The sequence below is a fragment of the Nerophis ophidion genome, linkage group LG03, assembly GCF_033978795.1.
Source record: "Nerophis ophidion isolate RoL-2023_Sa linkage group LG03, RoL_Noph_v1.0, whole genome shotgun sequence".
Lineage (NCBI taxonomy): Eukaryota > Metazoa > Chordata > Actinopteri > Syngnathiformes > Syngnathidae > Nerophis > Nerophis ophidion.
The window spans coordinates 49777558-49794456 of record NC_084613.1 but is presented as its reverse complement, the minus strand read 5'-3'; the positions used below and the strand labels follow the sequence as shown (position 1 = coordinate 49794456).

The 16899-nt window shown below is 38.5% G+C and overlaps 1 protein-coding gene across 2 annotated transcripts in view; it reads right to left on the bottom strand.

Moving 5' to 3' along the window:
- Positions 1-16669, bottom strand: part of mthfd1b (methylenetetrahydrofolate dehydrogenase (NADP+ dependent) 1b) — a 52156-nt gene extending 35487 nt beyond the window's left edge. For both annotated transcript variants that reach the window (XM_061895500.1, XM_061895499.1), the window contains exons 1-9: positions 16511-16669; positions 11053-11137; positions 10756-10815; positions 10618-10671; positions 10394-10530; positions 5145-5245; positions 4923-5059; positions 4571-4682; positions 4348-4475 (exon numbers count right to left, since the gene is read on the bottom strand). In XM_061895500.1, coding sequence (XP_061751484.1) covers positions 4348-4475; positions 4571-4682; positions 4923-5059; positions 5145-5245; positions 10394-10530; positions 10618-10671; positions 10756-10815; positions 11053-11137; positions 16511-16548 — 852 coding nt within the window. In that variant the 5' untranslated portion in view covers positions 16549-16669. The remainder of the gene's footprint in view (positions 1-4347; positions 4476-4570; positions 4683-4922; positions 5060-5144; positions 5246-10393; positions 10531-10617; positions 10672-10755; positions 10816-11052; positions 11138-16510) is intronic.
- Between the last annotated feature and the right edge of the window lie 230 nt (positions 16670-16899).

The following is a 16899-nucleotide window of genomic DNA, read 5'->3' as shown; positions in this document are numbered from 1 at the left end:
ATTTCTTACATTTCAGACTGAATACATTTACTAAAATCACATTAAAAAGCCCCCCTAATGCTGACACGTCATAGTTCCGGACTCAAAAATGTTGTCTGGAGGTAAAATTCCCCCCAAAATAGACACTAGTAGTGATATTAGGCTTGTTTCCTAACACATTTTAAGAACACATTGGAAGGCCCACTTTTAGCCTGCTAACATCTCCTACAGAAGATTGGAGACAATTTCTTATTGCAAAGTTTGTTTGGTATCATCTCCATCCCAGAATATGAAGGAAATCTGCCTGTCAGATGCATTTTTGGAAGTTGTAGCACTACAAGTAAAGAAGGGGTCAGCCAACATACATTTCTAAGTAATGGGAAAGTGAGGAAAGTATGGACCTATTCACTCAAATTAACTCACAGCATACATTTCTAAATAATGGGAATGTGAGGAAAGTATGGATCTATTCCCTCAAATTAACTCACGCAAAATTGGACGGATCAAGTGAGGAGATTGTAATTTGCAGCAAACATTTTATTTATTCTGACTTTGAAAAAAAGGGTTTTGGATCAAAATTTGGATGAAATCTTTTTCAAAGACACTTATCAAATGCCATTTCCAAAATCAGGAACACCGTTAAGGGGCGAAAAACAATCAAAACCAGCAGAAAAAAAGATGGATAAGCAGGGAAGTCCACAAATGGGAAATGTTTTATACTGTCTGTCAATTTAAGTCAACGTGCGACCTTTTTAGGTTACAAACCTTTACATCGCACCAAATGTCTCTGTATGCGACTCATGTCTCTACGTACAAACGTTTCATTTAATCATTCATTTTGCGTGCCACTTAAAGCCATAGCAAGCAGCCATTTTGATGACAACACTTCCTGTACAGCCATTTTAAAGAGGAGGGGCCCCCTTCGTCACATCCTCTTTGCATTCTGTACACACAGGCGCAGTCATTTCGAAAAGATTTAATGGCAAGCAGCACTTCTGACGTGTTTATTTCCACAATTGTTGTACCTTGTGCTGGTCAGAGCTGTGTCAGCCTGTCTTAGTGATCAAAAACGCTTTAAATGTGTCCAAACTATAACGGTCTGACAATATAGCTTCGGGTTACTAAGCAACTGCATTGACTTAGGGTCTTGGCCAGTGAGCTTTGGATCGCACCTCGTTCATTCCACTTCAAGAAGCAAGTTCACATTTGCAACAGTCATAAAAAGGAAGTTTATATTGTTGCCAACTTTGCCAAAGGGGTTAAATATTTTCGCATGGAGGGATAGAAAGTGCACGTGCAAAGCTGCTAGCTCCATCAAAGCTACCACGGAGCACTTTATCAAGCACTGACTTCATTGATTTTATCAGCAAAGGGAGTTTCGTTCCGCAACAAGTCTTTAGTTGTGATGAGACTGAAAAAGATGCAGACTTTATCACAGCGAAGAATAAGCCACTACCCGGACACAAGCCCATGAAGGATAGCCTCACACTGCACATTTGTGCCAATGCTAGCAGTGACTGTAAGGTAAAGCCACTGCTACAAAATTCCCAGAGTGTTCAACAATGCCACAAACATCCGCAAACATAAGGTAAAATTATTTTCCTTTTTTATTGTAGTAGCATGGTTGTTAACATTTTGGAGCGCACCAACAAGACTTGGTGTGTATGTGTGTGTGTGTGTGTGTGTGTGTGTCATGTTGTGTTTGGATAACAAAAGAGACTGTTGAGCCATTACCCCTTTGTTTTGTTGGTTTAAGATATATATACAGTCGCGATCTAAAGTTTACATACACTTGTAAAGAACATAATGTCATGGCTGTCTTGAGTTTCCAATCATTTCTACAACGCTTATTTTTTTGTGTTAGAGAGATTGGAGCACATACTTGTTGGTCACAAAAAAAATTCATTGATCTGGTTCTTTTATGAATTTATTTGGGGTCTACCAAAAATGAAATTAATTTAGTGTCTTCAAAATGCACTTTTTAAAAACGTTTTAAGAGGAAAAGTACATTTTTGAAAATACCTGCATTCATGTGTTTGCTGTTGCTAGAAGAGTTCAATTTTCCAACAGTCTGTAAATGCGTCATGACCAGAGGTGGGTAGTAACGCTCTACATTTACGTTTTAATGCAACACACTTTTACTTTTACTTGAGTATCTTTATAGAGTCTAAACGCTACATTTAGTCCACTCCATTTATCTACATTCAGCACGCTAATCGCTACTGATTTTTATCGATCTGTTAATACACTTTTTTTTTTGTTTTGGTTTGTTAGACAGACCTTCAAAGTAGGATCTATCGCATGCCTGCGTTTCACCAATCAAATGCAGTCACTTGTGATGTTTGACTCCGTTTCACCAATCAAACAGAGCCAGGCGGTCACATGATTAACTGCCCAAAAAGTTTCAGCGGCAAACAACAATAATGGCAGAGACAACAATGAACACAAACACCCCTGGCCTCACATAAAATCGATGTTCACGCTTCAGACAACCAAAAAAACAGTTATGTGGGGCGTTGTCAAATGTGTCTCCCCAAACAAGTGGACATTTCAGCTTAGTTATGATCAAAATTATTCAACCCCCACACAATTCTGGTCTTTTTGCAAGTTGGACATTTATTCCGTATTTTGTTTATAGTCATATCAAATAAAGATGCATTAAATAGACAAATGCAACTTGAATTACAACATTATATTTTGTAACATACCAAACAGTGTCATTTCTCTTAATATCTCATTGACAAAATTATTCAACCCCTTGAAGATCATAACTCTTAAGAACAGAATTTGAATAAGGTCTTTTCAATCAGGTGTTGAAAACACCTGTAGATGTGATTAGAACCATAACGAGCAACAATTAAACTGATTGAAAAGGACTGACGCTCAGCTTCTGGTAGATGGTCAATGGTGTATTTGCAACATGGTGAAGTCCAGGGAGTGGTCAAAGAAGTCAAGAGAGGAGGTAATTTCTCTTCATAAGAAAGAATATGGATATAAGAAAATAGGCAAGACATTACACATTCCAAGAGACACAGTTGGGAACATAATTTGCAAGTTTAAAGCTAAAGGCACAGTGGAAACACTACCTGGGCATGATAGAAAGAGGATGCTGTGTGCAACTGCTGTGCGGTATTTGAAGTGTACAGTGGTGAAAACCCCCCGGGTAACAGCTGAGGAACTTCAACAGGACATTGCAGAGGGGGGAACGCAGGTTTCGTCCCAGAAAATAAGGCGCGCACTACGAGATGAAGGCCTCCATGCCAGAACTCCCAGGTGCACCCCACTTCTGACTACCAGGTACAAGGTAAAAGACTCCAGTATGCCAAAAAACATCTGGACAAACCCCAAATGTTTTGGGAAACTGTTCTATGGAGTGATGAGACAAAATTGGAACTCTTGGGGCCTATGAATCAATGTTATGTCTGGAGGAGAAAAAATTAAGCTTACAAAGAGAAGAACACCTTCCCTACTGTTAAGCATGGTGGGGGGTCAATCATGCTCTGGGGCTGTTTCTCTGCCTCAGGTACCGGGAATCTCCAGCGCGAAGTCAGTGACGAAGCTGAGGCTTGGGAGACGTTGGACCTTCCAACAGGACAACGATCGCAAGCATACCTCCAAATCAACATCAGAGTGGTTGCAGAAGAAGAGCTGGAAGACTCTGGAGTGGCCTCCACAGTCGCCAGAACTAAATCCTATAGAAAACCTGTGGTGGGACTTGAAGAAGGCCGTTGCAGCACGCAAGCCCAAGAATATGAATGAACTGGAGGCCTTTTGCCCAAGAGGAATGGGCTAAAATACCTGCAGATCGTTGCAAGAAGCTTGTGTCCGGTTATGTATCAAGTTTGAAGGATGTACTTACTGCCAAAGGGTGTTCTACTAAGTACTAAAGATGCATGTAACTAGGGGGTTGAATAATTTTGTCAATGAGATATTAAGAAAAATTTCCTTTTTTGGTATTATGTAAAATACAGTGTTACAATTTAAGTTGCATTTGTCTATTTGACACATCTTTATTTGATATGACTATAAACAAAATACGGAATAAATGTCCAACTTGCTAAAACACCAAAATTGTGTGGGGGTTGAATAATTTTGATCACAACTGTATGCCTTTATCCACACTGTCTATTCGGAGAAATGGGCTCAAGTCCTGTAGAAATTGTCACACCAAGAAGGCATATTGAATCTGGCGATGGAAAACGAGACATTCTATGTACAGTTGGTTATCTACCAATTACTCAGAAACTAAAAGATATTATGGGAAATGACTGCCAGATTTATTTTCAGGAGCAAAAAATACATTACGAGAAGTATTTTGTAAAATGTTGGTCATCTGGACGCTGTGGGTCCGTTAAGAACCAACCTTACCCCCATCAGCATGGCAACTGTCATGGGCCCCACTCCTCCAGGCACCGGCGTGATGAAGCTTGCATGCTCCTTAGCTGAGTTGTAATGAACGTCTCCCACAACTCGCTTGCCGCTGGGTTTGCTCTCATCTGCCACACATAAATAAAAACGTTAACATGAATACAACATGTTTATTTACAGTAAAAAAATAACTTAACCAAAGAGTCTTATATAAGAAGGGAACCTGAAATAAGGTTAATGCCACAGTCTATGACCACTGCTCCTTTCTTGATCCATTCCCCTTTCACCATCTCTGCTTTTCCGATGCCCACAACAAGAATATCTGCTTTGCCAACCTGGATAGAAACATTAAAAAATGTCTTCATGTTCAGTACTGAAAATAATATACAGTGATACATGCATAACCCCTAAAGTGGTTACTGTTACATACTTTAGCCACAGCCAAGAGAGATTAAAAACAAACAAGGGTATCAAAGAGACACAACCAAAAACTTACACACTGAGAAATGTTGCACTCTTAACATTGTCAGAAAGGCTTCTATATTATCTTTGAGACGACACGTAAGAGTTGTTACCTCCTCAGCCAGTTCCATTGTTTTGGAGTGACAAGTGGTGACAGTGGCATGGTTCCACAGCAGTAGGTCATGCATTGGCGCCCCCACAATTTTGCTACGACCAATCACAACCGCTCGCTTCCCCGCCACAGAGACACCTCCAAGGAAGCAGAACATAGAAACAAGGTTTCTTATTTTTTTTCTTGTTAAGAGCCTGTATTCTGTTAACGCTTCTCTGTTTACCAGTCCGTCTGATCAATTCCATGCAGCCATTTGGAGTGCAGGGAATGAAGCAGTCACTCAGGTCTCCACGCGAAAGCTTTCCTGCGTTTATACTTGTAAGCCTTTGAACAAACAACACACACAATCAAATATCAGGATAGTTTAAAGCAGGGATGTACAAAGTGTGGCCCCTGGCTTGTTTATTTTTTATTGGCTCGCAACTAGGGCTGGGCGATATGGCTTTTTATTAAAATCTCAATATTTTTAGGCCATGTCGGGATACATATCTCGATATTTTGCTTTAGCCTTTAATTAACACTTCATGCATAAAATAACACTAATATGATGTTCTATGTGTCTACATTAAAACATTCTTGTTCATACTGCATTAATATATTGCTAATTTTAAAAACTTTCATGCAGAGGGAAATCACAACTAAGTCAAATTACCAAAACTGTATTCATTAAACAGTTATTAAGCAGTGGCAAAAACATTTGTGTAATTTCCCAATCAGAAAGTGCAAAATTATCTGAAATTTTAAAACAAGCTATTGGTGCACTTAGTGCATAATGTCACTAAGATGACGTATCAAAACAACACTAAATTAAAGTGCACTTTTTGTACAGAACACCACTACAATGTTTTAAAACAAATAAATTGCACTTTTGTGCATGATGTCACAAGATATTTCAATAACTGTCAAATAAAAATTAGCTGCATAATAGGAAATCAAAATATGTCCTTCGCTGTGTGGCAGGTTACTGCAGACATTATCTCCTTCTGTTTTTGACTAGTTTTTTCATACTGTGTTGATGTGGAAATGGAAGACGCCAGGCTCAATTGGGTCAGTGCATTTTGTTAGTGTGGCACAGGCCTGAGATGTTGATATGCAGAGTTTCAAGCACTCTTTATTCTCTAGTGGTTGACTTTTCAAATAATGCTACAAATTAGTAGTGCCGCTAATTTTTTAAGCAACGCTTTTACCGCATACTTGACATATTACGGTTGTCTGTTCAACATCTTCCCGCTTGAAGCCAAACCACCGCCAGACGATGGGCCCTGTGCTGTTTTTCTTGAGAATTAATTCTTCTTCCTTCATTTGTAACCAGATTGGCACCTTCTCTCTCTCGCATTACCACTCGCACCGCTCCGCTTGCACCACACCTAACGTTACCCATGCTGCTAACTCTCTGCTCTGCGAGTGCGTATGACGTATGTAACAAGGTGAGCTTGTTTTGTATCTCTCTGTGAGAAGGAGAGACAAGAAAGTGATAAACTCTTGCAGTTTTGTTCAATCCTAGATAGGCTGTGATTAAAAGTTTAATTGATTTATAGATACACTGAGACAAAGTCTGAGTTGATTGTGTTCTTTCATTGAGTTTTTGAAACTGCAGCAATTTTCTTAATTTTCAACTAACTGGAAGTGTTTTGTCAAGAGGACTATTTGTGATTTGTACAGTTTTAGAAAGTGCTTGTTCTATTTTTGGTCAAAGTTGAACAGAGAAAACACAGTCTGAATGTATCTTTATTTTTATGTTACCATGCCATGATTTTACCAGTCTGGCCCACTTGGGAATAGATTTTCCTCCATGTTACCCCTTAGCTAAAATTAATTTAACACCCCTGCTCAAAAGGTGTTGGACTAGAGTTGTTTTTTTGCTTTTGAGCTGGTAGGAAGACAATAGATGACCTGTGCCAGGACCATTTGAATGCATGAACATTTTCACCACCGGCAGGGGGAAATGTGATCTTTTGAAAAGGAAATTTGAAATATTACATTTGACACCATTATTGGGTTGTCCCGATCCGATATTCGGATCGGATCAACCGCCGATATTTGCCAAAAAAAGCGTATCGGCAAGGCATGGGAAAATGCCGATCCAGATCCAGTTTTTAAAAAATAGCTGGTCCTTGTTTTCCAACGCACCGATTTAAATAATACATTCCACTTTTCTGCTGCTCCCTAATTTCCGTTACGCATTTGTACTTGTATTGCGCTTTTCTACCTTCATGGTACTCAAAGCGCTTTGACACTACTTTCACATTTACCCATTCACACACACATTCACACACTGATGGAGGGAGCTGCCATGCAAGGGGCTAACCAGCACCCATCAGGTGCAAGGGTGAAGTGTCTTGCTCAGGACACAACGGACGTGACGAGGTTGGTACTAGGTGGGGATTGAACCAGCGACCCTCGGGTTGCGCACGGCCCCTGTTCCACTGCGCCACGTCGTCCCTAATTTTCCAGCACACCTTCAACACATCCACAGGTCTGAATACCAACCGTTGTGTATTATTCAAACTCACCTACTTCAGCTGGCTAATTGTTATCAAGAGTACTAACACCCTTTTCAACATGAATCTGACAACTAAGTAGGCTAAATAACTTTAAACTTTAATGCATGCTCGGATAGGCAAGTATCGGCCAGTATTGGTATCGGATTGGAAGTGCAAAAACCTGGATCGGGACATCCCTACACCATTACAGACCTTTTTTTGAAATCAGGGATGTAAATGTTAGTTTTAGGTCCCTCATAAACCAAAGAGACCTGAATTTGTACACAAACTGATGTTTTCAACATTCACATGAATATCTCTCTAGTTCAATGATTTTCAACTTTTTTGAGCCAAGGCACACTTTTTGCGTTGAAAAAATCCAGAAGGCACACCACCAGAAGAAATCATTAAAAAACGAATGTCAGTTGACAGTAAAAAGTCGTTGTCGCAATTGTTGGACATGTCTTTTAACCATAATCAAGCATGCATCAATAGAGCTATTGTCTCAAAGTAGGTGTACTGTCGCGACCTGTCACATCACGCCATGATGTATTTGTTTTTTTAATGTTTTCAGTTCTTGTCTTGCGCTCCTATTTTGGTGGCCTTCTCTTTTTTTGGTCTTTTCCTGTAGCAGATTCATGTCTTCTTTGGAGCGATCTTTCCTGCACCTACATTGTTTTAGCAATCAAGAATATTTCAGTTGTTTTTATCTTTCGTAGTGTGGACATTGTTGATTGTCATGCCATGTACGGATGTACTTTGTGGACGCAGTCTTTGCTCCACAGTAAGTCTTTGCTGTCGTCCGGCATTCTGTTTTCATTTACTTTGGAGCCAGTTCTGTTTTAGTTTCATTTTGCATAACCTTCCCTAAGCTTCAATGTCTTTTCTTAGGGCCATTCACCTTTTGTTTATTTTTGCTTTAAGCATGAGACACCTTTATACCTGTATCCTGCCTCCTGCTGTTTCCGACATATACAAAGCAATTAGCTACCGGCTGCCACCTACTGATATGGAAAAGTAATTCACGGTTACTCTGCTGAGCTCTAGACAGCAGACACTCAAAAACAACACATCATTTGCCGACTATAATTACTGTTTTGCAAAAAATATTTTTAACCCAAATAGGTAAAATTACATAATCTCCCACGAGACACCAGACTGTATCTCACGGCACACTAGTGTGCCGTGGCACAGTGGTTGAAAAACACTCTAGTTATTTGTTAGTTTTAGAGAAGAACGTTGCAACCGTTGTGTTTACTTTGAGTTTTGAGCAAGATTGGTTTAGCCACTTTCTGAAACAGAAGTCATAGATAGACTATGTACGTTTAGCCACTTCAGTTGTGTTTTTAGCATTTGTATAAATAACAGTATTATCATCATACATTTGGATTAAAACATTGGAACAAACTGAAGGAAGGTTTTTTATGTACAGCGAAAATAGCAAACGAACATTGCGGGACACCTGTGGACGGACTCATTGATTCTAACTGGCTGTGATTGATTTGAAAAAATACACTAAATTGCCAAAAGTATTTGGGCACCTATCAAAATGATCAGAATTAGGTGTCCTAATCATTTGGCCCGGGCACAGGTGTATAAAATCAAACACTTAGGCATGGAGACTGTTTTTACAAACATTTGTGAAAGAATGGGCCGCTCTTAGAAGCTCAGTAGCTTGGAACTGTCATAGGATGCCACCTGTGCAACAAATCCAGTCGTGAAATTTCCTCGCTCCTAAATATTCCAAAGTCAACTGTGGGCTTTACTATAAGAAAGTGGAAGAGTTTGGGAACAACAGCAACTCAGCCACAAAGTGGTAGGCCACGTAAACATACAGACAGTGGTCAGCGGATGCTGAAGCGCATAGTGCAAAAAGGTCACCGAGTTTCTGCAGTAAGTTGCTACAGAGCTCCAAACTTCATGTTACCTTCCAATTATCCCACGTGCAGAGAGCTTCATGGAATGGGTTTTCATGGTCGAACTGCTGCACCTCAGCCATACATCACCAAGTCCAATGCAATGCAGTGGTGTAAAGCACGTCGCTACTGGACTCTAGAGCAGTGGAGATGCGTTCTCTGTAGTGATGAATCACACTTTTCCATCAGACAATCTGATGGACAAGTCTGGGTTTGGAGGTTGTCATGAGAACAATACATTTCGGACTGCATTGTGCCAAGTGTGAAATTTGGTGAAGGAGGAATTTTGGTGTGGGGTTGATTTTCAGGATGGGGCTTGGCCCCTTAGTTCCAGTAAAAGGAACTTTGAATGCTCCAGGATACCAAAACATTTTGGACAATTCTATGCTCCCAACCTTGTGGGAACAGTTTGGAGCGGGCTCCTTCCTCTTCAAACCTTACTGTGCACCAGAGAACAAAGCAAGGTCCATAGACATAGATGACAGAGTTTGGTGTGGATGAACTTGACTGGCCTGCACAGAGTCCTGACTTGAACACGATAGAACACTTTTGGGATGAATTAGAACGGAGACTGAGAGCCAGGCCTTCTCGACCAACATCAGTGTGTGATCTCACCAATGCGCTTTTGGAAGAATGGTCAAAAAATCCTATAAACACACTCCACAACCTTGTGGACAGCCTTCACAGAAGAGTTCAAACTGTAATAGCTGCAAAAGGTGGACCAACATCATATTGAACCCTATGGTTTAGGAATGAGATGGCACTATAAGTTCATATGCGAGTCAAGGCAGGTGGCCAAATATTTTTGCCAATATAGTGTATTTCTAACCGTTTGTTGCATCTGAAGAAAAGCTTACTTTTAAATCGAGAAACACAGCACCACCCACATCACCTTCGTCCATCAAATATTTGATATTTTCTATGAAAATAAAAATAACCAACTGTCGTGTGTTAAGCTCTAAAACCAGACTGCATGAAGATAAAATTAAGTGCTGTTAAATGTGTAATGACTTGTGCTATGAGTTTCTCATTTACATGAATCAAAAATGGATTTTAAGCTTGCCTGTACTTACCCGTCTACATCCTTTTCGGGTGCCACAGCGTTAGTCACCCTCTCTGTGTTGATCTTGTGGACCGAGTCTAAAGGCAACTGGACAATGAGGCCGTGGACCGCAGAGTTTTCATTCACCTCTGAAATACTGTGAAGAATCTGAAACAGAAAACATTGAACTCATAATCAATTGTGCTATACTACATTTCAGTATCTACAGAGTTAAAACAAAAAAAACATCCTTACCTCTTCTTCAGTTGCAGTGTTGGGAAGTTTCAAGTGTGTGGCATGTATTCCAATCTACTCAAAGTTAAGAAACCTGTCATTTTCAATGTTTATAAAAACATCTTTCAGCCAAAGTGAGGTTGAGATTAAATTATTTACCTCAGCTGCAGCCTTCAGTTTCATGCCAATGTAGAGATTTGAGTCATCACGATCCCCAACCTGCAGAAACAAACAATGTTGCCTTATGAATTACAGAAATTATCTTTTCCAAAATTGAGAGATAGTAACAAAACAGCAACAACAAAAAAGAGAAAGCAAGTTCAGTCCCTTTCACTGGCTGGCCACTTCCATATGGCGGAAAGATTGCATTAAGGAGTACATTGCAAATTAAGTTATTCAATAGAGTGGAAAGACATGGAAAATCTGCTTTACCCTTTGACTGGTCTACTTACTGACCTGTAAAATGACCAGACCAGGTTGAAAGTTGGGATTCTGAAGCTTCATTTGGTCTACATCATTCTTGAGGCTTTCCCTCACCTGCCTGGGGAGAAAATCATAACACAAAAATATATTAATATGTTAATGGCACAATTGGCATAGCATACCAAACAGCATTAGGGCTGCAGGGTACTAAAGCCAAATGGTTGACCATTCAGTTACTTTTACTGTAAATAAGACCTAGGCATTGTTTGGACTCAGGGGCCACATTGGTCGGTAAAAATATATCTGGGGGGCTGGTGTGTGTTATGTGTGTATATATGTACATACAAACGTAGATACACACACACATATACACATCATACTTTATGTATGGCATGCTAACTGCAGAAAATGTCTGTGTAACAGAGGAGTGACTGACAGATGAATGTGTGAAAATAATTCCCAGTCTTATTCTTTTATTATTGCTGTAAAAAATGTCACATTCTGCAAATGTGTGCCAAATCCCTTTTTAAAGGAACACTTTAAACATGTGTAGGTTGTTCAACATTAGTGGAATAAATTTCTAAAATGCAGTAGAAAAGTGTAAAAGCTAAACACATAATAAACTCACAATATGACTACAAAAAGACTATAAAAAGTTTTTAAAAATTCATATGACAGACTATCCGAAAAAAACTGAATGGAATTTTACAGCCTTTTCACTGAATAAAAAAATGTACATGAAAATCAATAATGTGAGTGAATGACTCATTTGACATTTGTTTAGAAAATAAAGTCAGCTTGGTTTAGAAAGCTCTGACATTTGTTTATTACATGTACAAACATCTTCACATTCAGCTCATTCATGTGTGCCAGTATGTCCACAGCAAACGCTAAATCACAAAGCCAATCGGTGTCACTCAGCTCAGGGAAAGTGTCAGCTTTTTCAAGTTGCTCCAAAAATAAGATCATCTCCTGTATTAGTTCTCACACACGTTGACATACTTTACCCAAACTTAACCAGCGGACATTGGAACCGTAAAGCAAATCCGGGTGGTCTTTTCAAGACATTTAATAAACTGACAATGGTGAAGAGTCCTCTCACGAATAAAGTTAGAGCTTTATAACTGGCTTCACTAGATGGTCATGCTGCAATACAGATGTGCACAGTGCCTCCTAGTGGATTTTGCAGTGTAAAAAAGTGCCTAAAACCTAAAAAAAAAAAGTGTACCTGGGCTGTGCAATCAATCAATCATACTGCAGTCCTATTGCGCCACTCTGTGGAATTAGTTGGTAATGCAGGACAATTCATGTGGTCCTAATTATTACACAATTTGCTCAATTCTGTTTTATTTTTTTGGCAGGCCGGATCAAAAACACAAACACGCCGGATGTCGCCCGCGGGCCGTAGTTGGCCCATCCCTGCTGTAAATGCTCAATTAATTTTACACCTAATTGATCTATATTTCATGAAGTATTTATATGTATTGTTTTGTCATAGTTTTATTATTTTATCATCACAATGATAAAATTGATTGACTGATATAAACTTATATATCAAATTGATATATGTATTTTTTATTACTCTATTAAAGTTTAATTATTTCTTAACTGAATTGTGTAACACTACTGAAATACTATAAATTAAATTCATACACTACTAATATTATAACAGATATAATTACTGCATGTGCTGTATTTAATTTATTATTCATTGTATTCTATTAGTGTACAGTATCAGAGATATATTTTAATACTTTAACATATTTAAATCTAACTAATCTATATTTTTGGAAGTATCAAATAGTTTGTCTTTTTTATCATTTTGTGATTTTATACATATATATTGGACATATATTTATAAATTATTCATCATCATGTTTTATCCAAATTTAAATGTATTTATCAACTGAATTGTAGAACAATACTGCAGTTAATGTATACAAAATAATATTTTTTTATTCTTATTGAGTCCAGTATCTGACTTGTTATCGAAAAAAAATTTAGTTTTGTATGCACATGCAACATCAGGCCTCAAGAACAGTGTTCAAATTTTTACCCTTTATCTTGAATAATTTTATGTTGTCGAGAAGGAGAAATAATGCCAATGATGACATCGAGGGGAACAGATCAGTCAACTGAGCCAATCAAAGACAAAACACTCAAGCGAGTGACGCAAAGTTTGTTGGACTATAAATTCCAGAACCTAAAGGCCATAGTAAGCGTTATCAATATGTGAACTAAGTTAATGGCTTATTTTATTGCATTTGTTTGGGTTCTCGTCATAAACGAAAGTTACACATGTGGAGCTTATCCCCATGTGATGAGAAGGAGAGACAAAGCGTGACTCTTGAAGGATGACCTAATTTAACTGGTCATATTGCACGAGTTGCACACAGCAGTTAATTAACCCACGCATTTTATACATGCATGACACAATTTATTCACAAAATAGAAGTTTCTAAAAAGGACTGATAGACAGACTAATGGGGCCTTATAAAACATTTTTCATCTGATAATTTTACTGAACTGAGATAATATAAAATATATTTCACTTGCTTATGACCTAAAGCTTTGCTATTTTGACTCACATTTTTATTAGGGTATGAAGACAACTTAGATTTGAATTATAATTGTTTTGCATCCATGTTTACAACAATGTAAAATACTACAACCTACATAATTATACTACTTAAGTAGTTACTCACTTTTGCATCCAATGGAACAAAGTCCATCTGTTCATTTTCTACCGCAAATAATAATTTAAAGGCCTACTGAAATGAGATTTTCTTATTTAAACGGAATAGCAGGTCCATTTTTTGTGTCATACTTGATCATTTCACGATATTGCCATATTTTTGCTGAAAGCATTTATCAGCGAACATCCACGATAAAGTTCGCAACTGGAGAAAAGCCCTGCCTCTACCTGAAGTCGCAGAAGATGACGTCACATGTTGATGGCTCCTCATATATTCACATTGATTTTAATGGGAGCCTCCAACAAAAACAGCTATTCGGACCGAGAAAACGATAATTTCCCCATTAATTTGAGCGAGGATGAAAGATTTGTGTTTGAGGATATTGATAGCGACGGACTAGAAAAAAAAATAGAAAAAAAAACAATTAAAAAAAAAACGCGATTGCAATCGCATTGCATTGAGACGGATTCATATCTTTTTAGAGACATTTACTAGGATAATTCTGGGAATTCCCTTATCTTTCTATTGTGTTGCGAGTGTTTTAATGAGTTTAACAGTACCTGATAGTCGGAAGTGTACGTTCACGGCCGGTTGTTGACGCGCAGTGTCTCGGGGAAGTCGACGGCAGCTGTACGGACAGCAGCTGTACGGACAGCAGCTGTACGGACGGCACAAGCTCAGCGACTTTTTAACCACAATTTTCTCACCGAAACCTGCTGGTTGACAAGTGGTCGGGATCCATGTCCGCTGTGATCCATAGCAAAGTTTCAACTCCGTGAATTTTAAACAAGAAATCACAGTGTGTTTGTGTGGCTAGAGGCTAAAGCTTCCCAACTCCATTGTTCTACTTTGACTTCTCCAATATTAATTGAACAAACTGCAAAAGATTCAGCAACAAAGATCTCCAAAATACTGTGTAATTATGCCGTTAAAGCAGACGACTTTTAGCTGTGTGTGTGCGCAGCGCTCATATTCATAACAGCCCGTGACGTCACGCGTAAGCGTCATCATTACGTGACATTTTCCCAAAAAAAAGTCCCTGGAAATTTAAAATTGCAATTTAGTAAAACTAAAAAGGCCGTATTGGCATGTGTTGCAATGTTAATATTTCATCATTGATATATAAACTATCAGACTGTGTGGTGGGTAGTAGTGGGTTTCAGTAGTACTTTAATGACTAAATTGTTATGCAATCTGGATTATATGCAGATGAAACATAGTCGGAGCCAGTTTGGTTTAAATGAGATAATCATTAAAAGTCTCTTATAAATATGCAATTGTTTAAACAAGAATTATTAATTGCAAAAGTCAGGAATTTCACAACACACGCTATCAACTTCTCTTTTTGTGCATACTAGGGCTCACAAAAACAAGGGGAGATTTAACTTTGATTTAAACAATACTGTATCTAAACTATGCTGATTTTTTTTGCTGTTTGTTTGTTTGTTTAATTTATTTAACTACCTGCATAATAAATAAACACTGCCATGTTACGTAAGGAATCATCCTGCACTGTATGTTTGGTATGACGGCAGACACTTACCAGCACTCCCCCTCACTCCAGGGAGTCCTGTTGGCCAGGCCGAGAGATTAATTAACTTTTCTTTTAGTGTGTCTTTATTACGTGCATGACTGTATGCAACATATATCCAACTTTTTGACTTCATGGATTTTTTTCTGTATTGTTCGGTAATGTATAAATTTCTAGAAAGAAAGAGTCTAAATGAGTGATATCGAAGACGATAATAAAGTGTTACGTTTTGCTGGTCCAAAAACATGGTTTGTGTGCATGTGTGTCTAAAACAGAACTACAAGCAAAAAAAACAAAATGTTTTTGCAGCCCTTATCCATGCCAAAACTAAATGTCTGTGGAAAAATCCATTAGGTTCACACTTTAATAGTATTTACCAGGCAGTTGAGTACCCAGAGATGTTATATAGTGGTTGTCTTTAAATTCCCCAGTGTAACAAATCCCACTGTTAAATGTAATTGACCCTCGAAAACTTGCATGACGGCCAAATTCAGTACAGAGAGTAGTAACATTCCAGGTTTTGTCATGCTTCACAGGAGATGAACATAAAGCCTCCCTCTTTAGTTTATTTGTGCTGTATTAAATTAGCAGATAATTAGTGCAGTGAAGGACTGTGAGTGGAAGGGCATGTGACCAGCACATGCAACTCATGAAACTTTAATCAACTCAAATAATGAACAGCAATCTCATATATTATGTACTAACAATAGAAACACTGGAAAAGGTTACTCAAACAAACCACCTGATGTAAGGAGACCAAGAGGACAAAAGGTCAGAATCTAAGTTCTTACACAATACTGCAGCATGTGTTACAGTAACTGGTTTTGCATAAGAAATTTTAGATGCAGTTTATGGTGTTTAGCATCAAAACACATACCAAGGGTTTGATAAATAATGGCAAGCATATTAGGAACGCCTAAATATAAATATAAACTCACGTGGTCATCACTTGCTACATGACAGTGCTAACGTATTGGAACCAATTGCACAATACCTATAGTAACACGTGCAAAGGTTTTAACAAGGAGAATAAATGCAATATACTCTGATTGTGAATCAGCAGTATTTTGATTTAGTGGCCTCTAACTAATTAAGTTGCTAGCTGGCTAGGTAGCCTGCACCATGCTTCCCTGGGCTCGTAAAGCCTGAACTCACACTGGTATGCTAAACGAAAGCACGAGACCTAAAAAACAGACATTGACATGCTAAACGAAAGCACCAGACCTAAAAAGTTAAATAAAAAGAATAAAAAAAACACACTTACGCCGACACATCCTTCCCACTTATGACTTGAGCTGGCATCTTGGCGGGCTGACAGTCCGTTCGAATGTAGCACAGTAGTTGTTCTAGTCCTCACTCGCCGCCAAAACAGCTCTCCTTAAAACTTTACTCTGGCGAGAAGTGACGGAAATGACGCAAGGCGTACTCTGCCAATCATGCTGTATTGCAAAAAAAGGGCGTAACTGGTTTAAGAATTGGGTGTACTGTACGTACTTTGGCCAACCAATTACGTGTTTGCTTTGAAACGACGGATACTCTAAACCAGGGGTCCACCAACCTTTTTGAAACCAAGAGCTACTTCTTGGTTACTGATTAATGCAAAGGGCTACCAGATTGATACACACTTAAATAAATTGCCAGAAATAGGCAATT